Source organism: Camelina sativa, chromosome 15 (assembly GCF_000633955.1).
Source record: "Camelina sativa cultivar DH55 chromosome 15, Cs, whole genome shotgun sequence".
Classification (NCBI taxonomy): Eukaryota; Viridiplantae; Streptophyta; class Magnoliopsida; order Brassicales; family Brassicaceae; genus Camelina; species Camelina sativa.
Genome location: NC_025699.1, coordinates 17,899,745 through 17,925,409, shown reverse-complemented (window position 1 = coordinate 17,925,409; position 25,665 = coordinate 17,899,745). Strand labels below are relative to the sequence as shown.

At 34.1% G+C, this 25,665-nt stretch overlaps 3 protein-coding genes across 3 annotated transcripts; 2 read left to right on the top strand and 1 right to left on the bottom strand.

Moving 5' to 3' along the window:
• LOC104748580 (disease resistance protein TAO1-like) lies at nucleotides 277-1,218 on the top strand. The gene is made up of 3 exons (XM_019236756.1): nucleotides 277-690; nucleotides 773-1,097; nucleotides 1,157-1,218. Exons 1-3 carry the CDS (start codon nucleotides 277-279, stop codon nucleotides 1,216-1,218), a joined length of 801 nt encoding a protein of 266 aa, XP_019092301.1.
• On the bottom strand, nucleotides 8,923-12,208 carry LOC104748579. The gene is made up of 3 exons (XM_010470195.1): nucleotides 11,255-12,208; nucleotides 9,433-11,174; nucleotides 8,923-9,352 (listed from the first exon to the last, which is right to left on the bottom strand). The coding sequence occupies exons 1-3, from the start codon at nucleotides 12,206-12,208 to the stop codon at nucleotides 8,923-8,925; spliced, it is 3,126 nt and encodes a 1,041-aa protein (XP_010468497.1).
• On the top strand, nucleotides 19,901-23,966 carry LOC104747090 (formin-like protein 1). Its single transcript, XM_010468662.2, has 4 exons — nucleotides 19,901-22,118; nucleotides 22,208-22,413; nucleotides 22,627-22,871; nucleotides 22,957-23,966. Exons 1-4 carry the CDS (start codon nucleotides 20,164-20,166, stop codon nucleotides 23,779-23,781), a joined length of 3,231 nt encoding a protein of 1,076 aa, XP_010466964.1. The 5' UTR covers nucleotides 19,901-20,163; the 3' UTR covers nucleotides 23,782-23,966.

Below are 25,665 nucleotides of genomic sequence, written 5' to 3'. Positions count from 1 at the left end.
TCTCTCAAGCACATCGCTTGTTACAAGAATTCACAAAATGAGACATGAGAAAAACCCCAAAAGACTACAACGTTCTTCTTATTCAAATCTCTAACCGCAAAGCTTCCTTCCCGTAAAGAGTCTTTGCTTTATTCTTTGACTTCTTCTTCTGCGACTTAAACCACGTCACCATTGACTTGTTGACCAGTCGTCTTCTTCTTCCCCCAAGATAAGTTCGAGGAACTTGCATTAGAAGTCACAAAACTCTTAGGTAACCTACCAGTGGGACTAAGAGTTATGGGCTCCCATTTCCGAGGAATGTCTAAGCATGAGTGGATCAATGCAATACCAAGGTTAAGGACTCACCTTGATTATAGTATTCAAAGCATTTTAAAGTTTAGTTACGATGCCTTATGTGGTGAAGATAAAGATTTATTCCTTCATATAGCCTGCCTTTTGAACAAAAAAAGAATTGAGAACGTGGAAGAGTATCTTGCGCATAAGTTGTTGGATACGAAGCAAAGGTTTCACGTATTAGCTGAGAAATCTCTCATATCTATTGAAGAAGGATGGATAAAGATGCATAATCTGCTCGAGCAGTTGGGTAGAGAAATTGTTCGTTATGATGAGCTAGGATCCATTCGTGAACCTGGAAAACGTCAATTTTTGGTTGATGGTAGAGATATTTGTGAAGTGCTCACTGATGGCACGGTTAGTTCCATTTCCTTGCTCCCTACAAAGTATATATATTCATTTAATAACTTTCTACACATAATGTTTTGGTCTTTTACAGGGTAGTAGAAGTGTTATAGGCATACATTTCAACTCATTTGAACTGTCAGGCGAATTAAATATAGGTGAGAGAGCTTTTGAAGGAATGCTAAACCTGAAATTCTTAAGAATCAAATGCGACCAGAGTGATAAATTGTGCTTACCGCAAGGTTTGAACAATTTATCTCGAAAACTTAGACTACTAGAATGGGATCATTTTCCAGTGACATGTTTGCCTTCCAAGTTTTGCACGGAGTACCTTGTCGAACTAAACTTGCAACACAACAAACTTGAGAAGATGTGGGAAGGAAATATGGTACGGAATATAATGGTGATGTGTCTTTCTCGTATGTATAGCATGTTTTATTTCAAGTTTTCTTATGTTTTCCTTTGTTCGTTTGTACAGCCGCTCCTAAACCTCAAGAGGATGAATTTGTTCCATTCAAAGAACCTAAAGGAGCTACCTGATTTTTCAACTGCCACTAACCTTCAAACACTGATTCTTTGTGGATGCTCAAGTTTGGTGGAGCTGCCCTACTCCATTGGAAATGCCAATAATCTCCAAAAATTGCATCTTTGTAGGTGCACCGGTCTAGTGGAGCTCCCCGCCTCTATCGGAAACCTTCATAAATTGCAAAATGTGACTTTAAGAGGATGCTCAAAGCTAGAGGTTCTTCCGACCAACATCAACTTGATTCTTTCAACAAAAGATAAATATAAAGAATCTGAACAAATTAAACTTTTGTTATTTCCTTCTTCTGTCGAAAAAAGCTTTGTGATAGAATGATAGCCATCCTTCCTACATCAAACTTAATGGCTTCTTCTTTTAATTTTACTATTTTTGTTGCTGCAATAGGCCTTTCACGCAATTTAGAGAGCTTGATAGGTTACTATGGAGTATTTTTTCTTTTTTAAAAATCTCATTTTCATAAGTAGCTAAAAAACATACGTATCGATATTTTAGTTGTATACCATTGATTATTAAAAATTTATATTAATGTTTTTGGTTGTATTAATATTTTCAAGTATCGTTCAAAATGAAAACTACCGCAGTTCACTCAATTAGATTCACGTTCCATAGTCTATCTATCATAGATGCAAAAAAAATTGTAGAGTCTCTGGAGAGACTAGATTGCTCCTTTCACAAGTCAAGTTTTGACAGTTTCAACTATTGCAAGCTGCTTCAAACTGACATCCAGACTAGTAACAACGATCCGGTCTTAATCAGTGGAGAACTGAGCTGAAGAGACAAACTTTGAAACCCAAGTCTACCGAGAACCATCCAGAGAGAATGACAAACATTATAAATAATTATAATTGGGTGTGAATGGTTGGGTTGGGGCGGACAAATCCATCTGTGGATCTGACCGTTTTTTATTTACCATTCATCATGTGTAGTTTACAGTGGTGCGGTCTACAGAAAACAGAAACAAAACCGCAGCGGATCAACTGTAGACCGCTTTTCCTTACAAATAGAGTTGAACCGCAGCGGTCTGTTGTCCACACTTAAAATAGAACGGTCTGGTTTATATGCTCAAATTAAACCCTAGAGCTACTCTCTCAAATTAAACCCTAGAATTATTCTCTCAAATTAAGAGATCAATGCAGTACTTAGGGGTCGAATTCCACAAGGACTCACGACTACACAATAAATTATAGAGTTTTATAATTATGCTAAACAAATAAATTTGAATTAAAATAAAAACAAATCAAAATCCTAAAAGAAAACTGTTGTAAATTCAGGGGATCAAAAAGTTAGGCCTAGGGAATTTCTGAGGATATTACAAATTATTAAATCAACAAATAAATAGGATTCAAGCAATTAAGAACAGATCTAGAACTCTAAACACTTATGTAAAATAAATCAGTTCTCAATGCAAATATTATCTAAATTTAAAACTAAAAAATCCAAATCTCTTTGTAAAATTCTAGGTTATAAATCAGGTTTAAAAACAGGTTTAGATTGTTCACAAAATTACTAAATCAAATCTCTTTGCAAGAAGTAATTTTGCTCATCAAAAGGTTTTATCAAGAAAATCAATTATATTCTCATATCAATTTATTTTCCCAGATTATTAATTCTAGATGGCCAATTAAGGATTAATATGAAGAACAACATATGATGAAGATCTAGAAAGATATTGAATCCTAAATAAACAGATCTAATAATTCATAAAAACCCTATGAAAAACCCTGAACCTAACAAGCAAACTAATCAGACATATTCAATGAAGAACAAGACATAATTCTGAATAATAAGCAATTGAAATTAAAAGAGTAAAGAATGAGTTCAAGAATTCTTATCTACAAAGCAGTTCAGATCTCTCTCTCCCCAAAAGCTCTCAAAATCTCATAGGGTTGCAGAAAAATAAAACTTGCTAGAAAATAACTTAAGGATTTGTAAAACCTAAAAATACTATTTATATGTCCTAAAACACGTCAGGGACTTGTGTTGCAATTATGGAAAACTTTGGGCAACTTTGTAAAACTTCCAAATTGGCTTCTCTCATAGACAAACAGAGGTGTCGATCGATGCTAAGGCAGTGTCGATCGACACCATCACTCTGAATCGAATCCAACTTCTCTTCCTTGATGAATTGCTCCAAAATATCTCTAATTGCTCCATTTTGCTCATTTCATACCAAAATCCTAGAAAACCTGTAAAGACTCAAAAAACATCATAGAAAACAAATCAAAAGACTCTAAAAAACTCCTTATATTATGGTTAAAAATCACAAAAACCATGATATATCACTGGTCCACAAATGGATTTGTCTGCTCCGACCGCAGTTACCATTAAAACCCAAAATTTTGCTTTAATTTTTTTTTCAATTATATTATATGTCACAGTAAAGTGAAATGTGTTAAAGATACAAGAATTCAAAAAGATTTATGCTTTCTCGTGGTGGATTCCACTTTATCTATTAATAATGAACGTCAATGAAATTCGTAAAAGTAGACTCGATCGGAGTAGTCATGGTTAAAATAATCTCATATAAAAAAATTATAGGATTGTTTGTCAAAAAAAAAAATATATATATATATATATATATATAGGATTATTAATGATTTTATATAGGTTCGTTTTAGTAGTATCCTATCTCTATATTTTAATAGTACAATATGTCAGAAGTTCAGTGGAATCTCAAGCTTCGAGACTTGTTCTTTGGATGAAGATAGCAACCCTGATTCTCCAAATTTTGTAATGACATAAAACTCTGACGAACAAATGTGACAACATAACACATGCATGATGCTTGATGCATCTTGTTGTTGATGATGATGAGAGCTAAACTGCCACGAACATAACAAAAAAAAATGTAATTTAAGATCCCCTAGTGACACAAAAAAAAAAAAAAAATAGGCGTTTGCAGTATATGCCCCATTATGTAACTGATAAAGGGCTCCATTTTTAGTATAATACGCATTATAAGTTTCTTGATTTAAACACTCCATTTCAAAGATTAAGAAACTAACAGTCACTATCTCAATAAAATTAGTTAATGACATTAAAATTTAAACACTGACGAGCAGATGTGACAACATAACACATGCATGTTGATGAGGAGAGCTAATCAGTCACGAATTCGTGCCTAATGACAAAAACAAAAGGCATTTGCCTTATGGATGCGGCATACGGCATACCCCATAATATTATTTAATTTAAGTGCCTCTATTTTGGTTAAAAAATAGGAAAAAAAATACTCAGCTACATGAAGTATCGTTGCCACACGTTCCAACTTTAAAAATGTATTACCAACTACACGAAGTATATGTATTGCATGGTCACATATACCAACTATATGATGACATGTGCTCAACATCACAATCATTTTATTCTGGTACACCGTTCATCATAATTCGGGATTGACCAGTACTGACCGGCGTTGACCGATGTTACCAATAAAAATATGCAATTTTTTTTGTTTTTAATATTAAAAACAAAAAAACAAAATTAGTTGAATTATTTAGGAATCATTTATAGTGTTTTATAATGTAAAACATATATGGGTCCAAAATAAATATATATTGTATAAAATTCCATTAATTTAGTCTTATGATAGTTATTTTTTCATATTTCAAAACTTAATTAAAATTGAAATAAAAATCATTCATAAAATATTAAAACTTAAATTCAAACCAGATAATCTTGTTATAATAAATCAAATAATAAAACTATTTATTTTCACTTTATTAATTTAAAAACATCACTTACTTAATTTATCTAAATATAAAATTAAAATTATTTAATATTCTCAAATCTTAACCACAAAAAATATTTCTACAACAAAAATACTTAGAACCAAACTCAATACATATCCAAATCATTAGAATTCTTGGAAAATATTATACACTCATGGTAAAATAAAATTTTTAAATTCTGAAAAAAATTACTAATGATTTTTCATTTCACTTTTATTAATTTTTGCAATATAAAAATGTATTATATATCTGTTTATTCATCCAGTCTTATAATAGTTAAATTATTTTTCTATTGCAATTAAAAACATCAACTTATTATTTGATTTATTTAAATACAATGTTTTTATTTAATAAAATAAATATATTTGATTGTAAACAACAAAAACACACAATATTTATTTTTAATATATAGAAGATCCAAAAAATTGAGTTTTCAAAACAATATATTTGACTGTAGTAATATTAATATATACATATATAATTAATATATATATATATTCAAAATAATTATTAATAATTTTTATTTAACTATTAGTTTAGCTTCAAAATTAAAATTACTAATTATAAGAATGAATACATTAAAGATGGAAACAATTTTTTTTTTAGTTTCTAATATTAAAAACAAAAAAAAAATTGCATATTGGTCAACATCGGTCAACGCTGGTCAACACTGGTCAACACCGGATTCTGATGAGCGGTATACCGGAATAAGATGGTTGTGATGTTGAGCACATGTCATCATATAGTTGGTATATGTTACCATGCGATACATATACTTCGTGTAGTTGGCTATACATTTTTAAAGTTGGGATGTGTGGTCATGTATTGAACAATACTTCGTGTAGCTGAGTATTTTTTCGTAAAAAATATGTATACTTAAGATATTATTTTCTGTTTATTTAAACCTCCATTTCATATATTAACATACTAAAAGTCACTATCTCAATAAAATTTCACAAAATAATATTTAAATTTCTAATTATACTACGCATATTTCATTACAAAAAAAAAAAAAAAACTGTAGTAAAACATAATGTAACATTTTTTCATTTTCCTTAGACTCCTAAACCCCCCTGCCACGGCACGTACATAAGACCAAAACATGAATGTTCACTGTCTTAACAGCAATGCACCTTAGGGAGACTGGAGACAGCAGTGCATTCGCAAAAGGTTTCGTTTTAGCTTAAGCTACCAAACGTCCAAATCACCTTTATGAGATTACAAAAATAATGGTACTACAACAATACAAAAAGAGTATATGAGATTTCAAGCTGTATTACTACTTGTCTAGTTTAAAAATGCACGTCAATGAAAAATCATAAAACCAGACTTAGTAGCAATAATTTGAAAACTTCATTAAAACTCAGTGCATCTCCAATCCATCATTATTTTTTGTCATTATAACATAGGTGAATTTTATTCCAATCCACCTCTACAAATAGCAGTCTTTATTCTAAAAATGGAAATAGAGATAATTTGGATGAAAACTCATATCTATTAGTATAACGCAGTGATTGGTGACCATAAAAAGCGGGACGTTTTCCTAAAAAGTAGAAAACCGCATTAGTTACACCAATCACACTTATATTATTGATTTACGTTTTTATGGAAACAAAAAAACGAAAACCGCTTTGTTTTTTTTTTCTCTCCTATAAGTAAAAAACCGCACCCTCCAATAAATACTTACCATTTATGGTGCGGATTTTCAAAATCCGCTTTTCTAATTCTTTAATTAATAAAAATATAATTATGTAGTAAATGATACTCATAAATTATCAATAATAAAATAAACAGTATTACATATTAGAAATTACAAAATTTTATTTATTAATACAAAAAAAGAAAAATATAAAAACATATTAGTTATTAATAAAATAATATGAATTCCGTACCGCAAATAAGAGATACTATTGCAAATATGTTATGGAAAAGTCAAAGTAATCGATAATTTTTTTTTTTAAATTGTATTTTTATATAGTTGAACTTTTTATCAATATGTCAAAAAAAATTTACTTTTTGATCAACTATAGTATTTAAGATTTATAAATACAATTATTTTTATTATTAATTCATAACATACAATAATACACAAACATACTAATTATTAATAAATTTATTTATAATATATGTAATCTGCACCGCTTTTCCTTTTTTTACCATTCACACAATTAATACTGAACCGCAAATAGTTTTTTCACCAATCAAATATCATTCTGTACCGCTTATTTTATATAAACCGCACTTGTCCCGCAAACCGCATGTACCGTAGTTGAACCGTACCGCACTCTAAAACCGCTTTCCCCTCACAACTAAAACCGCGGTCACCATTCGAACCTTAAAGTTTCTCTATAGAATTTTTTTATGATAAAAAAAAAATAAAGAAAACTATTATAAATGGTCTCACAAATATTAGTAAAAAAACAAAATTATACTATCATCATCTCTAGTAATAATATCATCTCTATATTTTAAATTCTATACGTCAGAAGTTCAGTGGAATCTCTAGCTTCGAGGCTTGTTCTTTGGATGTAGCGCTATTTACAATTATTGCTCAGTAATACGACAAATGCGCATACTCATGTCTATAAGTAGTGTATACACACTAATGTACATATAAATACTGCAACTAATGGCATTATTATCATAAATATAAGCTTAGTTTCTCATGCATTGTAGAGTTTTATCAAATGTTTTGGTTACATGTGGCCACATGCTAATATATTCATAGTTTTTAATCAAAACATAATGATGCACCACTTTAACGAGATCTTACCGAAGCGTCAAACTTGTTGTTCATTAATGTTTGGTTCCATTATATTAATGAGAAAAAGGTCCATCATTATGTTTTATGGCATATGATTTAGAAACCTCCCCGTTGTTTATTTTGTTGTTTCCTTCTAATAAATACTGCAACACTTGTATTTAGTCAGAGTGTTAACTATTTAAGAACGCTATAGATGCTTCTATACTTCTGTTATTATTTGATTATAAAATAGCCATCCACTTACGGTTCGGAAAAAAATATTTAGAGGTTCGTCTATAAAACATCCGCAAACGTAACAAAAAAAAAACCTATTCACAAATATCACATTTGTAAACCGTTATGATTGCTCATGTTTAAGATCAAGCAGTCATATAATTTAACTGTTATGTTATAATTTTATAATGTTTTAAATTACTTTAAATCAAGAGTTTTTCAAAAAGGATTGCAATAGAAACATGGTGGCGGACAACAAGACTTCAATAGTGATAAAAATCATGAAATTATTAATACAAAAATAAATTTTATACATATATTTATAAAATTGATATTGTTATATTATACTTGATATATATATATATATATATTTATTATATTAGAAATTGTACTTAAAGATTAAAATATATGATATATCAAAAAAAATCTTTAAATCCTCTATTACACCTTTTTTATTTAGTTAAATTTTTTTAGAATTAAAATTATATTATGTTGACTTTTCTTCTAATAAAATAAAGAAATAATATATTTAACAAAAGGTGCACAAAAAGCATCATATATGTATAACTTTTTCGTAAATTCTTGTTATACGGATTACATTTTCTATAAGTTTAATTTGTTTCTCTCGTATAGATGATTAGTTTTGTGTCGTTGTAGGGTATATGATTTAGGGTCCATGTCAACTTTTAACTTTCACCATTATCGCCTTTAAGTAGTACTGAGCGAAGATAACAATCATATATAATCAGAAATTAAAAGAAAATGAAGTTCATAATATGACTGATGTGACAAAGGTGTAATTATTCTTTTTTTTGTCAACTGAAATTATATTGATAATATACTGTTTTTTACACATTATCAAACCTACATACCACCTCCTGCCCGAGGCTCAAACCAACACTAAACACTGAGCTACCCTAAGCCAGTATACAACATACTTCGGCCTATACAAAAAATAGTTCACTCTAATGAACATTGATAAAAACTTAAATTCAAACAGGATCTATAATCCTTTCTGCAGCGAAAACACCATCAAGCCAAGCCGGATGACCTGCAGCAACATATGACTGAAGCCTGCCTTCCATTGTGACACTTTGTGCAATCATAAAGGCTCCTCTGTTTGAAGATAAGTTTTTCAAAAAGAATTTCCAGTCTTTGAAGAGACCACGCGATCTAGCAACCTCCATAGATTGGTATCTAAGTGAAGGCCACGCATTGGGATTGGTAAGAGCTTTTACCAAACAGTTCTCCTGCATCGCAAAAATCACCTTTTTCACTCTGTGATTCCTCATACATTCAATGGCCCATATAAGTCTTTGGAAATGAGCATCCAACTTATCTTTGACCCCAACAAAAGCTGTTCTACTATGTAGTAACACAACTCCATTATGGTCTCGCAACGCCCACGAGCACCCAACTAAACTGTTTTGCCGACACCAAGAGACACCAATGTTACATTTCACCCACTCCGTAGGTGGACCTTCCACCCCTTTGGGATATGCCTCTCATGAACTCTTTGAATTCCTTGATTTCCTTCTCCATCAACCTCAGATTCTTCCCCGTTTTCATTATCCCTTTTTTGAGCCTCTGACCATTCCATCCAATCCTCCCTGCATTTCTGAACCGTATCTAAAGGAGAAAATGAAGTACCTTCGAAGGATACAGAGTTCTTGTTTTTCCAGATCCTCCAGATTAACCAAGGGAAGAACTTTCTTAGCTCTTCAGGCCATAGTGAATTCCTCTGGTTCGATAACAGGTAGTGCATGTTTGAAAATATTGACCCTTTATGGAGACCCGAAGAAGGGGAAGGAATACCTGATAAAGCCCATATTTGTCTAGATAGAGAGCAAGAAAAGAGAACATGGTTAATGGTCTCTTCCTCTGCTCCACAGATCTGGCAGGTATCCTCCACCTTCATCCCTTTGCTTTTCAAAGCAGCTGTAACTGGTAAAGCACCCGACAGAAGTTTCCAGAGAAAGACCTTGATCTTCGGATCAGTGTGAACCTTCCACACTTGTGCTTTTAAAGCATTCGTCGAGGGTTGTTGGTTAGCCTCCAACCTAATATGCTGATTAGTGGAGTGAGAAGCTAGCCAATACGCTGATTTCACTGAAAACTCTCCACTTTTGTTGAACTTCCAGGAATAAAAGTCTTCGATGCTTGTTACCGGTTTTATTTTATTTATCCTGATTATGTCTCCTGGCAGGAAGTGATGCTCCAATGCTTCTTGATCCCAATCCCTGGATCTCAAATCTAACAATTCCGAGACTCTAAGATCAGGGTTAAAGAAATTGTTCCTCCTCCAGGGAGCTCTCCAACCATCATCCTCTATCCATTCATCAATCCATACCTTGATGGACTTACCATTTCCCACCTTCTTTTCCATCTCCTGAATTAGTAGCTCCCGACCGTGCAAAATACTTCTCCATGCATAAGAAGGCCTAGGACCAAGATTCGCAGAAAGGAAGTCATTTTCAGGGAAATATCTACTCTTCATTACCTGAGCAAAAAGGCTATCAGGGAATTGAAGGATTCTCCAAGCCTGTTTAGCCAACAGAGCTTGATTAAACGTTGAGATGTCCCTGAACCCCATACCTCCTTGCTCTTTAGGGAGACAGAGTTTCTCCCAACTTAACCAATGGATCCCTTTTGTGTGCTCCGCATTACTCCACCAAAAATCCGCCATCGCACTAGATAGATTTGCACAAATGGTCTTCGAAAGCTTAAAACAAGACATCACAAAGACAGGCATAGCCATGGCAACTGATTTTAGAAGAACTTCTTTTCCTCCTTGAGAGAGAAATCGAGAATACCAACCAGTCAAATTTGCCTTTACCCTGTCTTTTATGTACCCCAGAAATTCCACTTTGGATCCACTAAAACTTTCAGGCATCCCTAGGTAAGTTCCTGCTCCTCCTTCTCTGGAAATACCCATCAAAGCTTGAATATCTGTCTTCAACAAGGGATTTACTTTTGAGCCAAAAGTAATTGAAGATTTATTCAAGTTTATGACTTGACCAGTCGCCGCACCATACCTCCCCAAAGACTCTTGTAAAAAAGAGCATTGCTCGACAGAGGCTTTACACATGAATAAGCTGTCGTCTGCGAATAAGAGATGATGTGTTTCTGGACCTTCTTCAGAGAATTTTATGCCTTGAAGTCTACCATCAGCTTGCCCTTTGTTCAGTAGATACGTTAGACCCTCAGTGCATAGAACAAACAGAAACGGTGAGAGAGGGTCCCCCTGCCTTAAACCTCTTTGAGGATTGATCATACCAAACGGTTGGTCATTAATCAGCACCGAAAAGGTGACAGTGAATATACAGAACATAACCCATTTATCCATCGTGTATGAAAACCCAAAGCAGAAAGCAACGCTCTAACATAGCTCCATTCAACCCGGTCATAAGCTTTCGACATGTCGGTTTTGATTGCCATGTATTGAGAGGAGAAATCTTGGTAAGTTTTAAGACTATGGACAGCTTCATGCGCAATCATTATGTTATCAGTAATCAAACGATCCGCCACAAAAGCAGATTGGTTACTCGAGATGATGACAGGCAAGATTGGCTGAAGCCGTTTAACCAATATATTCAAAATCACCTTGTACAAAACGGAGCATAAACTGATGGGTCTAAGATCACTCATTTCCACCGGGTGAAGAATTTTTGGCAAAAGACATAAATGAGTATAATTCCACTCCACTGGAAAGACCCCTTCCTCAAAAAATATTTGAATCTCTTTGATCACTTGGGGTCCTACGATCTCCCAATACTTCTGAAAGAATAAACCAGTCATCCCGTCTGGTCCTGGAGCACTAGAAGGATCTATCGAGAAAACAACTTCTTTTATCTCTTCTGCTGATACCTTCTCAATTAATGATTGATTCATCTCCTCCGAGACTCTTGCAGGAAACCCCGAAAACCACTGATTGAAAGACTGAGGGTTTGAAGATTTGAACAGATGATTGAAACAATCAGAAGCCACTTCACCTTTAGCCGCCTCTGTTTTTTTCAATACCCCGTTAGAATCCCTTAGCTGTTCTAATCTTTTATACTCCCTATTACCTTTCACAGAACTATGAAAAAACTTGGAATTCCTGTTTCCTGATCTCAACCATTTCTTTCTACTTTTCTGTCTCCAAAACTCTTCCTCATTATAATAGGCTCTGGCTAGTTCTTTTTTCAGAATTGAGACTTGTTGCAGATTAGGCCATCTTTCAGACTGAACACGCTCTAAAACCACTTCACACTGATGAATTTTCTCTTTGGAGTTCATGGTATTCTGTTTTTTCCACGAGCTTAACGCCTTCCTACAACTTCTCAATCTCTGCGCAACCAAAAAACCATTCTGAGCCCTTCCTGGCTTCCAAGCTTCTAATCGCCTCTCTCACCTCTTTTTTCTGGAGGAATCTTTTATCAAACCGGAAGTGGCCTCTGAAAGATTCCTGAGAGTCTATTAAGCATAAGAGCACCGGTCTATGATCAGAACCTCTAAGGTCCAAAAAGGCTTGATTTGAGGCTGGGAAAGCATCACTCCACGCTTTATTCCTAAAAACTCTGTCGAGTCTACATTGGATCCAATGCTCACCTCTCCTACCCGCCCAAGTGAACTATTTGCCACTACTTGGAAGCTCCAACATTTCACAAGCCTCTAACATTTCCACAAAAGGTTTGAAGAAAGAATCAGGTCTTCTGGGACCTCCAATCTTCTCTCCATTATGCATAATAGCATTAAAATCACCCAACATGCACCATCTCTCCTTTCTACCAACTCCAAACCTCATCAATCTTTCCCAGACTCGACTTCTCATACTAATATCTGGATCTCCATATACACAAGATAGGAAAAAATTTGATACTCCAAACTGCACCTGTACATCTATCAAATTTTTATCCTCAAAAAGAAAATCCATCTGAACACTGCTTTTCCACATAAGTGCCAAACCACCACACTTACCCACTGGATCCACTGTGAACATCCTATCATAACCCAACAAACACTGAATATCAAACAGATTATCTCTACATTGCATCGTCTCCATCAGAAACAAGATCTCAGGAAAATGCTTTTTTCGCATCTCCTTGAGTCTAGGAATCACCAAGTCATGAGACCGTCCCAAGCCTTGGCAATTCCAACTGATGATGCTCATTAAACATTGGGCGATCTCTCATGTGGGATCACCGCAAAAGAGACAAGCTTTAAACATTTAGCAGTGCTTGATTCTTCATTTTCTGCCTTTCTTTTTTCCTTCCCCACTTTAGTCAAATCCAACCGCACCATTTGTTCCTCCACTGGTAATTTAGACCCCATTCCTTTTGGTTTTCTGATCCGAGTAGGAGGTCGTTTTCTTGGTTTTGATTTTTTTTAGCAGTAGAGCCGGAAGGTCCGGCTTCAGAGAAGCCAAGACTAAAACCCGTAGCTCTATCCTGGTAAGGTTGGGATAAAACCAAGAAGTCACCAAAGTTCTTTCTTCCTTGAGGATTCACCGCTCCACCCCTCAAAGAGCTTTCATCTCCAGCATCCCCTTCCGCAGAACAAACATCAAAAGGACTCTCTAAATTCACGTTTGACTGCCCCCTTGAAACCCTCTCCTCAAAGCCAAACACCAAACCCTTTTCTTTGTTTATATCAGAATGGATCAAAGGAGCAGGTTCCATTCTCAGAACCATCTTTTTTGCAATAGGATCTTTTTTCACCTCACTAACAGATTTCCTTATCCTGGCCGCCTTAATAACAGGGTCTTCATTATTATTAGCCAAAAGATATTGTCTCATACCTTTCAGGACCTCTGCTGCTATCCTATGTCTGCCCGTAAGAGGATCAATCCCCACTTGATCTTCTTTCAAAATACCAAAAAGGGGGTCATTTTCTTTAAGAAACAAAGGTTTAGGAGCTTTAGTCAAAGGGATACCAGCTTTCTTAGCATCTACTTCGACTTGCTTTCGCCTGACCACAATCGGACAAACATCACGATCATGAGTTAGTCTCTGACACTCGAAGCATCTTTTTTGGACTCTTTCATATTGAAACCTCACAAAAGTAGAGCCACCTTGAGGGAGCTTTAGTTCTTTGGATCTCCGCAAAGGTCTCGAAACATCGAAAAGAACTTTCACCCTCACAAATTCCTGAATTTGCGGGATGTCTGGATTAAAAGCAACCTCTTTAACCTCACCAATCAATTCTCCCAAAGCAGTGATAGCTTTGTCCGTGTAGTAGTTAACAGGAATATTCCAAATCTGCACCCATATTGGAATAATTTGCAGGTAGTTGGCAGGCGGGTGCTCATACCACCTATCAATCGCTAGCGACCAATCGTTATATGTATGTGCTCCTTTCGCCAACACTTCTAACAGATCGTGTTCTGAATCGAAGATGAACTGAAACCGTTCCTTTGAGAGAGCTACCCCTCTCATTCTCCCTGGTTTTTGCCACTTTCTTGGCATATCTCTAATCAAATTCTTCATTGGCTGACACTCTGGATTTAAGGTTCGCCCAATTAAGCTGATCGCGTTTCTCTCCACAGACATGAATTCCGGAAGATCTGGCATCTCAAAGGGGACTTCTTCCTCTTCTTCCAACGACATCGCTATCAAAGCCTTATCCATAGCAGACGACATGATACCCACAGTAAGATAGACTTCCACTCTAGGATAGAATCCCAACCAAACCCGAAACCTTTAAGCCGAAACTCCGCGAGTTCGAAGATCGAAAAAACCAAAGACAGCAAAGATAATTCGAGTAACGATGAAGAACCCTAGCTCACAAACCTTCTGAAGCAATTAGATTTTGAGCAAAAAGAGTGAATAAAAGAGTAAACAGGAAATAACAGCTACACGGGAACAAGTTTTCCAATCAGTAAGTTCCTTTCTCAACCTAATCGAATACACTAGGTGGAAAGGAAGGTCTTAAGCCCAAAAGAGGGTGATCTTTTTTCCTAATTATTTCTTTTTCCTTTTGAGGTGTAATTATTCTTTACCATCATAATAATTTCTCATGATTACATTTTGCAATTATAAAAAGAAAAAGGGAATGGACAATATTTACCAATTTTTTTTTTTTTTGAACAACCTACCAACAATATATATATATATATATATATATATATGGTTTTGTTTGTGTTCTTTCAAGAGTAGAATATTCAATTATGATAAGTATAACAACAACAAATAGCTTGACCGTAACTGTTATTTTCCTTTCGTAATGAATTTGCGTGGCAGTTTTTTGTATATATATATATATATATATATATAAATGATTTTGATTTAATGTTATGGATTTGTGATACCCTCGTTTTGATTGTGTCATTGTGTGTCACTGGTAGGTTTGATTAGTGTTTTTCTGTTTATTACCAAAAAAATGTTTTATTGAATTTAAATTAGTAGAGTTAAAATTTCTCCCAAAAATTTGCTATTTTTATTCGAAGAGTATCTTCCTCTCTACTATCATTATTATGTACCATCTTTTTAATTTCTTATTTACATTGTGATCACTTTTCAAGGTTATTAATAAATAAGAAAAAAATAGAAATTTTTTTCCCGGAACATTGATTCTTTATGGTTAGTTAAAACAACACTTAGACGATAATTCTTATGTAATAAAAAAATTATATTTCCATTATTTTCCAAAATTTTTATAATTACAACTAATTTTAGTTTCACCGCCTCATTAAAAAGTTTATTCACAATTTTCAACAGCATACATTTCAATATCATTTTCCATCTATTTATCTAAATTGTGCGTGTATCCGAGGCTAGATTCGAGGATGTGTCGATGTGACTCAACCTTCAACTGTCTAGTTAGGTTGTCAATGAAGCCGTATAAAGCCTTAGTTATTCATACTTGTAACACGATTTATCGCGGTATGCATAAAAATTTTAAAATCATAAGCAATTGTTTATACATAATAATAGTAAGATTTATATATATATATATATGGATTATAAATATGTAATGAATAATATAGTTTTAACTGACTTTTTATTACAGTATGGAATTTTAATTTATTTATGTATACATAATGAATAGTTACTACAATTAAGATACATTTTTAATTTAGTTATAATATAAATTTTAATTATTTTTATCGTCGACGGCCCATGACGGTTGGAACTTGGAAGCGTTAAGGTGGAGAAGTGATGAGATGATATGTGGACAATGACCATCTAACGTTCAAGTTAGAAAATATTCGAAGACAAGTTACATTATACTTAAATCAAATGCATGCGATGCTAACAGAATAAAAATCACGACCCAATAATTAATATCTCAAGAGTGAAATATTCTCCAAATGAAAGCAAAAAGTACTACAGTATTTGGCTATTTGCTTTTGCTACCGACAAGGCGGCATACTCTCTTTTACCCGACTGTCCCTTCAATTCTCTTGGGGTTTTGATGCTGGTTGAAGATGAATTAATCGTCGATGGACATATTTTGATGATACGGAATATATATATCTCAAGTTCTCAACACTGGAAGTCTAACCCTGGAGACACAATTGATTTTTTAACGAGTGGCAAATGATACATAACTACATATTATTTAGGTTATATTACGTTTTCTATATCGATTTATATCTCTTGTTTTTTTTTTATCTATGTAGTAGTTATCTCCATTTTCATGTTTCCTTCTCTTAGAGTGATTTGCTTTTGTAAATAGGGATGAGAACTCATTCCTAAGAGTCATGCATATATGGGAGTTTTTGGAGGTTATCATCAAATTAGGTCACTAATTTTATCCATAGACTTTATACTAAGTATAGAAAAACCTCATGCAGAAATTCATAAACCACAAAAAAACCTAATCGTGTGCTTATATATTGTCGAGAAACCAAAATATTGACCGCCCAACGATCTCGATCCGCCTAAGTTTTCTCCAATGGATATAAGCTTCATACTGAACTAAAACTTTTTTAAAATCGTATTTGAAAAAAAAAGAGTATAATTAGTTTAAGGGTGGAAAACTCTTACCGGATTACTTGATCACGACTCCCATCTCAGCCACTGATTCTCTAAGATGCATAACGGCTTCAACATGGATTTAAGTGTGTGACTATTAGGGTGTACGGTGTACCCTTAGGTTAGACATTGTTTCTACTTCTACATGCATTTTCTTTAGAAGATATTGCCGACTAAGCATGTGCATGTTCCAAAATTAATTAAGTGTTATGTTTGTTCCGAAATCTGAACCTTTGACATATATGGAACTGGAAGGAAGGGTTCAGGAGTCTATAACCATCTTGAACGACCATTTCCGTGGTATTATCATTTATCAAGCGACTTTGATATCTAACACTACAATCGTAACACCATACATCCATATGCAGCATCCATAATATATATGAATTTTTGGGTCTTTTTTTCCTTTTCCACAAATATCACCATTAATTTTTTTATTTTTTTCGTCGAACTAATTTTATTGAAAGAGTGAGTGTACTTATGAGGTCTTTTGCGTAAAAGTATAAAATGTAAAGTATAAAAACAATTCCTGTGTGTCGGTGGTTTTACTTTTACCTGATACTCTCGTACTCTTACATTTTCAGTACCTTTCCCACGTGACCAATTATTTTACTCCTTTTCTTAGGGGGTGTATTCAAACCATGATTTTGGAGAATTTGATGGGATTTAGTAAATTTAGAATTTTGATAGATTTTAGGGAAGTTCATATGATTTTCTGTAAAATTCTTTCAAATCCCACCTAAAACCATGAGATTTGGATTTCTGTATTTTTAACTAAACAAATCCTCTAGAATCCTCTAGATCCTAAAAATTATTAAAATCCTAATCCGCAAAACTATTTTGAATAACAGTGGATTTTAAAGTAGATTTTTAAATCATCAGTTCAATAACAGTGGATTTTAAAGTAGATTTTTAAATCATCAGTTCAATAACAGTGGATTTTAAAGTAGATTTTTAAATCATCAGTTCAATAACAGTGGATTTTAAAGTAGATTTTTAAATCATCAGTTCAATAACAGTGGATTTTAAAGTAGATTTTTAAATCATCAGTTCAATAACAGTGGATTTTAAAGTAGATTTTTAAATCATCAGTTCAATAACAGTGGATTTTAAAGTAGATTTTTAAATCATCAGTTCAATAACAGTGGATTTTAAAGTAGATTTTTAAATCATCAGTTCAATAACAGTGGATTTTAAAGTAGATTTTTAAATCATCAGTTCAATAACAGTGGATTTTAAAGTAGATTTTTAAATCATCAGTTCAATAACAGTGGATTTTAATAGACTTTTTAAAATTCATAATTGAATAACATAGAATTTGTAAATTTCACACAAATCACTTAAAATATCAATTTGAATACACCCCCCTTAGTCCAATTATGGTTTATCTAGCACCTCATTTTATTTCAACTTTTATATGCACTATTATTATCTAACTTTATAGATTTTCCTAAAATTGTCAGGCCCACAAATTTTATAAGAATAAAAAAAAGATTTTCATTTCATTTGATCAATTTTGGAGTCCTGGTAAATTCATTATATCTGTCATTTTCCAATACTAACAATTTCTAGTGCTTTGTCTTTCTGTTGCAAGCAAAAAAAAATGCTTTAAAACTATTAATAACATGTGTAGTGCCCATTTAATGATTGCGAAATATTCAATCAAACACAAACAAAACCGATATGTTATTGTTACGTTTCTCGTTCCAAAACATTGCATGAGACGCAGGGAGCATTTGCTTTAGCCGCAGTGCCGCACAATAGACAATAGTATGAAGAAAATTTAATGGCCAAGTCTAGAAATATGGTTATTGGATTGAAGAAGTATTCATGTAACATTAATGGGTTAACTAGTTGCAACGATCGAATTTAATTGCTTAATAGATACTGGTTTGAGATTACTATCGAAATTGGTACCTTAATACATCTACAAGGTACTAATTCCGATAATTATGAACATTATAAAGTTGAACATAATTATAGTAAACTTATAGGACTCTATGTATACACATAAATTGATTTTATTGGTTTACGATACAAAATCGATACCAAACCATATAAATTTTATAGCAAACCCATAATTAACCATTTCTGTCAAATTCTCTAATCGAATTAGAAGATTTTTTTTTAATAAAAATAGTACTGTTTTTTACATGTTTAGCTCAAATTGATTTAATTCGACAAGGATAATATAATTTTTATAATCCAGTTTTGCATATATATTTTTAAATGTAAGTGGAAAACATCTTTAGAAGGAAAATAATTTTTTTTTTGTCAAAAAAAAAGAAAAGAAATTAGTGGTACTATTTTTTACTATAAATTACTCTGTTTTCTTTTTAAGAGTAAAAGTTCATATTTTTTTTTCAGTTTTTGTTGAACACTTTTCCACTTAAAACTTAAAGGACAATTTTCTCCATTAATTTGTCTAATTTTCTTCTTACATTTTTTTTATCTCATATTCTCATTATATTATTTATCCTAATTCCTCCTTTTAATCTATACCAGTTAGACTTTTCCCAAAAAAAAAAAAAAATCTACACCAGTAAACCAGTTAGACCTGAAATCTAAGTTTACGTTTTCTGTATACAATACAAGCGTTCGGTGAAAACACATGGACCGACCATTTCACTTTCTTCGACAGTGCCGGTAAACATAGGTAAATAAACTAGTTCTCCCACTATACACCCACTTCCTTATTCTCAACCATGTAGTTTAATATTTTCTTTTCCATACTTCTTTCTTTAATACAGTCGTCGTCACACCGCCGTAATAATATTTAATTTTTTTGGTCTCACTTTTCAAAAAGCTTTTAAACCGAATTAAATTAAATAAATAAAGAAAAAACAAATCCACTCGCATTTTAATATTCTGCGTAGTACGGTGCAATGCAATTGCAAAATGCACAGTGTACACTTCAACTTAAACGCGGACAGACTATTACAAGGTCCACGTCTTTTCCTACGTGTCATAATCCCATATGTTCTTGTCTGAATTTAGTCCCCACTACGTAACACGAATAATTAACCACTCTCCTCTCATCAGCTCTTTTGGCTTTCTAGTTCTCTCTTCTCTACTCACTCATCCTCTCACCATCACTAAACTTAGAGATGTCACAAAAACACAATTAAACAATAATAATCAAAAGAAGAGAGTAAACAAAAAGATCGATCGAAATCGAAACCATTACCACAACACAATCATAGCTGGATTCATCACTCTCCTCTTTCATTTTCTTCTCTTCTCAGATCTTGAAGAAGAAGAAGAAGACACAACACAATGCTCTTCTTATTGTTCCTGTTCTTGTTCCACTTCTCATCTTTAGATCTTATCCACGCCGACCGTCGTGTACTCCACGAACCATTCTTCCCTATATATTCACCACCGCCCTCACCACCATCACCACCACCGCTTCCTAAGCTACCATTCTCTTCAACCACTCCACCACCATCAGACCCAAACGCTTCTCCTTTCTTCCCATTAAACCCTTCATCTCCACCACCTCCTTCACCATCCTCCTTCGCTTCTTTCCCAGCTAACATCTCATCTCTTATCGTCCCTCACGCCACTAAATCCCCACAAAACTCCAAAAAACTCCTCATCGTCGCCATCTCCGCAGTCTCCTCCGCCGCTTTAGTTGCGATACTCATCGCTTTACTCTACTGGCGTAGAAGAAGAGCAAGTAACCAAGATCTCAACTTCTCCGATGACAGCAAAACATACACCACCGACAGTAGCCGTCGAGTCTACCCTCCTCCTCCATCCACCGGGGCGGCTCCAACACGGCGCAATGCAGAGGCTAGAAGTAAACAGAGAACCACCAGTAACAACAACAACAACAACAACAACAACAACAACAGCTCTGAGTTTCTCTACTTAGGAACAATGGTGAATCAAAGAAGCATCGATGAACAATCTCTAAGCAACCGAAGCAATAACGGATCGAGTTCAAGAAAACTGGAATCACCAGATCTTCAACCACTTCCTCCATTGATGAAACGAAGCTTCCGGTTAAATCCAGATGTTGGTTCAATCGGAGAAGAGGAAGAAGAAGAGTTCTACTCTCCACGTGGCTCACAAAGCGGGCGAGAGACATTAAACCGGGTCGGAGCTCCGGGTCATCATCAAAACCCTAGATCTGTTAACAATGACACTATCTCTTGCTCATCTTCAAGCTCAGGTTCACCGGGAAGATCAACGTTCATCAGTATCTCTCCTTCAATGAGTCCTAAAAGATCTGAATCAAAGCCTGTAGTAATCACCGCCGCAACCGCCGCACCACCAGAACCGTCAAAAACTTCTCCGGCGGATTACAGATTCGTTAGGTCTCCGTCACTGTCGTTAGCTTCGTTATCGTCGGGATTGAAAAACTCCGATGAAGGAGGAAGATTAAATCAAATCTCTAGATCTCCGACGGTTACGTCACTCACAGCTTCACCGGAGAATCACAACAAGAAAAAAGAGAATCTCGAAACCTCTCCGTTATCATCTGCTTCAACATCACCGGAACGACGACCAAACGATACACCAGAAGCTTACTTGAGATCTCCTTCGCATTCCTCTGCTTCTACATCACCGTATAGATGTTTTCAGAAATCACCGGAGGTGTTACCGGCGTTTATGAGTAATCTCCGGCAAGGTTTGCAGTCTCAGTTACTATCTTCTTCTTCTCCTGGAGGAGGAGGACAAGGTTTTCTTAAAGAGTTAAACGCATTGCGTTCTTCTTCTTCCTCGTCCACTTCATCAGTTTGTTCTTCACCAGAGAAAGCTTCTCATAAGTCACCTAAGTTGTCTTCTCGGAACTCGCAGTCTCTATCATCTTCTCCGGAGAGAGACTTTAGTCATAGCTTAGATGTATCACCACGTATTTCGAACATTTCACCTCAGATTTTACAGTCTCCGGCGATGTTGGCTGCAATGGGAGGTTCACGTGTGCCGCCTCCTCCGCCACCTCCTCCACCAATGCCGTTGTGGGGACGACGGAATCAGGTGGCTACTAAAGTGGAGACGATCTCGAGACCCCCTTCTCTCACGCCGCCTTCACATCCTTTTGTGATCCAATCCGAAAACCATCCAGTGATGAATTCTCCTGTAGAGGTTGCAGAGACGGTTAGTGCGAGTGAGCCGGCGGAGGAGACTCCTAAACCGAAGTTAAAAGCGTTACATTGGGATAAAGTTAGAGCAAGTTCGGATCGTGAGATGGTTTGGGATCATCTTCGATCAAGCTCTTTCAAGTGAGTTAATGTGTCATCACACTCTTATTTGATACAGTTATGGTTTTGTGAGTAATGTTGGTTATTCAAGTTATTGATATGGTTTGCAGATTAGATGAGGAGATGATTGAAACGTTGTTTGTGGCAAAGACGTTAGACAACAAACCAAATCAGAGTCAGACTACTCCACGATCTGTTGTCCCCAACCCAAACCAAGAGAACAGAGTCTTGGATCCTAAGAAAGCTCAGAATATTGCCATCTTGCTTCGCGCACTTAATGTCACTATCGAAGAAGTTTGTGAGGCTCTTCTTGAAGGTAAACTAATGCTGTCACATACATAGTTTCACAATCTTTTTCTCCGTTCATCTCCAAAATATGAGTTTTTCTGCGTTTGTTAAGCGAGTAAGAATCATTTTGAACTAGGAGTTTGAAGTCATGAATAATTGGTAGACAGCTGAAAGCCTCGCGTCATTTGTGGTTGGGAGATTCTTGATCTTATATTCATGTTCTTTGTTATGCTTTTTTCAGGCAATGCTGATACACTTGGGACTGAACTTCTTGAGAGCTTACTGAAGATGGCACCAACAAAAGAAGAAGAGCGAAAATTGAAAGAGTATAAAGATGATTCCCCTGTTAAGCTTGGACATGCTGAGAAATTTCTTAAGGCAATGCTAGACATCCCGTTCGCCTTTAAAAGAGTTGATGCGATGCTCTATGTAGCTAACTTTGAGTCTGAGGTTGAATACCTGAAGAAATCTTTTGAGACTCTTGAGGTATTATATTATAATAAGCTTATGTTCTCTCTTTTTTACCTTTGTCTGTATCGGATCATGACTTCATTCCTAATGTTTTGGGTAGGCTGCTTGTGAGGAACTAAGGAACAGTAGGATGTTCTTAAAGCTACTAGAAGCGGTTCTAAAAACAGGAAACCGTATGAACGTTGGCACAAACCGAGGTGATGCACATGCGTTCAAGCTTGACACGCTCCTCAAGCTAGTCGATGTCAAAGGCGCTGACGGGAAAACAACACTCTTACATTTCGTTGTACAAGAGATAATCCGAGCAGAAGGAACACGTCTCTCAGGTAACAATACCCAAACAGATGACATTAAATGCAGGAAACTTGGCCTCCAAGTCGTATCAAGCCTTGGTTCAGAGCTTAGTAACGTCAAAAAAGCTGCTGCAATGGACTCAGAAGTACTAAGCAGCTACGTCTCCAAGCTTTCTCAAGGCATCGCCAAGATCAACGAGGCTATCCAAGTCCAATCAACGATCACAACAGAAGAAAGCAACAGCCAGAGATTTTCGGAATCGATGAATACGTTTCTGAAAAAGGCTGAGGAAGAGATCATAAGAGTACAAGCTCAAGAGAGTGTAGCGTTATCTCTAGTGAAAGAAATCACAGAGTATTTCCATGGGAACTCGGCTAAAGAAGAAGCGCACCCGTTTAGAATATTCTTGGTGGTTAGAGACTTCCTTGGAGTAGTAGACAGAGTATGCAAAGAAGTTGGGATGATAAACGAAAGAACAATGGTTAGTTCTGCTCATAAGTTTCCTGTCCCAGTGAATCCAATGCTGCCACAGCCACTTCCTGGACTCGTTGGACGAAGGCAATCATCATCTTCGTCGTCTTCTTCTTCCTCTGCGTCGTCATCCGACGATGAACATAACTCATCTCATTAGTTTTAAGTGGGATCTCAGGCTTTTTGTCTGTGCAAGTTGTTGTAAAAAGTATCCAGTTGTTTTGTCATATTAGGTTTAAATATATATATATATAGAGGAGAGGGAAAGAAATTGACAGACAAAGAAGTGTTTTTAATTTTTCTTTTCCACATTTGTGTAAAATAATACAGGTTTACGTTTAAATTTGTTCTTCCTAAAACTAATAATTTAAGGATAATTTAGATTTGTTCATCTGATCTCTTTGCTATTAACAAGAAATTAATATATATGAACTATGGTAGTGATAATATAACAGTAAACTATTTATGGAATCTCCTATATATATTAATAGAGAAACATTTTGTTGATAGTGCTGATGTGTCGTCGTCAGAGCGATTTGGAGATTTAATTACAATTAAACATCCCAAGATAAGTATATTTACAAAAATAAGTCTTTTGATTTATTAAATGCACCATTAAAATATATAAGGAAATCTTTATTTCATTATTATATACATAAATGTGTCATTAAAATATATAAGGTAATGTTTATTTCTATCCCTTATATATTAAAAGAGAAGCATTCACACTTAAAATGCTGATGTATCGCACTCACAGAGCTCCAGACACTATTTCCTTTATTTGTCCTTAGTTTTAATACTATTTACATCAGTTTTCCAAAAATATAATTAACATCCAAAATTATATTCTCTTTTTAACTTAATTATATCATTTCATTACATTTTCATAAAATCTTTAAAATAAATTTTAAGAATTTTAAGAACTCTTTGTTCATATGATATGATAATATAATATTGATATTACAATAATTCTCATGGGTTAAATTTAATTATTATACAATATATATATATATATATATATATATACTATCCAATCAAATTTTAGATTCTAATTACCGATAAATATTATAGATTTTGTAAATAAAAATTACAATAAAAATATTTAATAATTATTTTATACCGCACATAGTGCGGGTTGTTAACTAGTTAGTTTTTTAAAATGAAAGACTTCATAACTATTGAAAAATAAAATATATAGTTAATAATTTAATTATCATTTTCATAACACATTTAATTATTTAAAGTAAATTACATTTCATAAACTATTAAAAAACTTCTTCATCTATTTAACTTTTTGAAATACAAAACTTATTCTCCTATTTTAAAAAATTTGATGACTATTCAAGTACTCATCTGTTTCACAATAAGTGTCATTTTGACACATTTCACACAAATTAAGAAAATTATTTAATAAATGTTTAATTTATTAATTTAGTTATAGATTAAGGGTAAAACTAGAAAATCTAATGAAAATATGCATTAAAAAATATAAAATAGTGCATTGAAAATGTAAAATGACACTTTTTGTGAAACAAAAATAAAATTCTAAAATGACACTCTTTATGAAACAAAAGGAGTATATATTAAAAATTAATTATCACAATAATCTTAAAAATAAATAGCATTATCACAATTATCACAATAATTAACATTTTTTTCCATATTTCACGGGTGAACCATATTGTTACACAAAATAATGAAATGTAAATTTGAATAAAAAAATTTTATGTGTAAAATTATTATCATGACACCTTAGATTCCAAATAATTTTACTTATAATAATTTTATTTGATTCGATTTATCCCGCATATAGTGCGGACTATTACCTAGTTGTCTTGTAAACTGTAAATATCTCACTCACTATGCAACAAGTTGTTGCCAACAATTAAGGTGTCGAAGTTTCTTGCTTCTAGAGGACACAATAAAACCATATGGAAAGGACATAAATTTTAGAATCATTCAAGATCTATCACAAAGCGTTAATGTCCTCACAAAAGAAAATTGAATAGTTTGATAACATTATTCCTTTGGCCTGTTAGTGATT

Coding starts and splice junctions, on each gene's coding strand:
- LOC104748580 (XM_019236756.1), top strand. CDS start 277: ATGGGCTCCCATTTCCGAGGAATGTCTAAGCATGAGTGGATCAATGCA. Junction 691..772: donor AAGTGCTCACTGATGGCACG/GTTAGTTCCATT, acceptor GGTCTTTTACAG/GGTAGTAGAAGTGTTATAGG. Junction 1,098..1,156: donor AATGGTGATGTGTCTTTCTC/GTATGTATAGCA, acceptor TCGTTTGTACAG/CCGCTCCTAAACCTCAAGAG.
- LOC104748579 (XM_010470195.1), bottom strand. CDS start 12,208: ATGAACTCCAAAGAGAAAATTCATCAGTGTGAAGTGGTTTTAGAGCGT. Junction 11,175..11,254: donor GGATAAATGGGTTATGTTCT/GTATATTCACTG, acceptor GGTTTAAGGCAG/GGGGACCCTCTCTCACCGTT. Junction 9,353..9,432: donor ATTCAAAGAGTTCATGAGAG/GCATATCCCAAA, acceptor TCGGCAAAACAG/TTTAGTTGGGTGCTCGTGGG.
- LOC104747090 (XM_010468662.2), top strand. CDS start 20,164: ATGCTCTTCTTATTGTTCCTGTTCTTGTTCCACTTCTCATCTTTAGAT. Junction 22,414..22,626: donor TTGTGAGGCTCTTCTTGAAG/GTAAACTAATGC, acceptor TGCTTTTTTCAG/GCAATGCTGATACACTTGGG. Junction 22,872..22,956: donor AATCTTTTGAGACTCTTGAG/GTATTATATTAT, acceptor TGTTTTGGGTAG/GCTGCTTGTGAGGAACTAAG.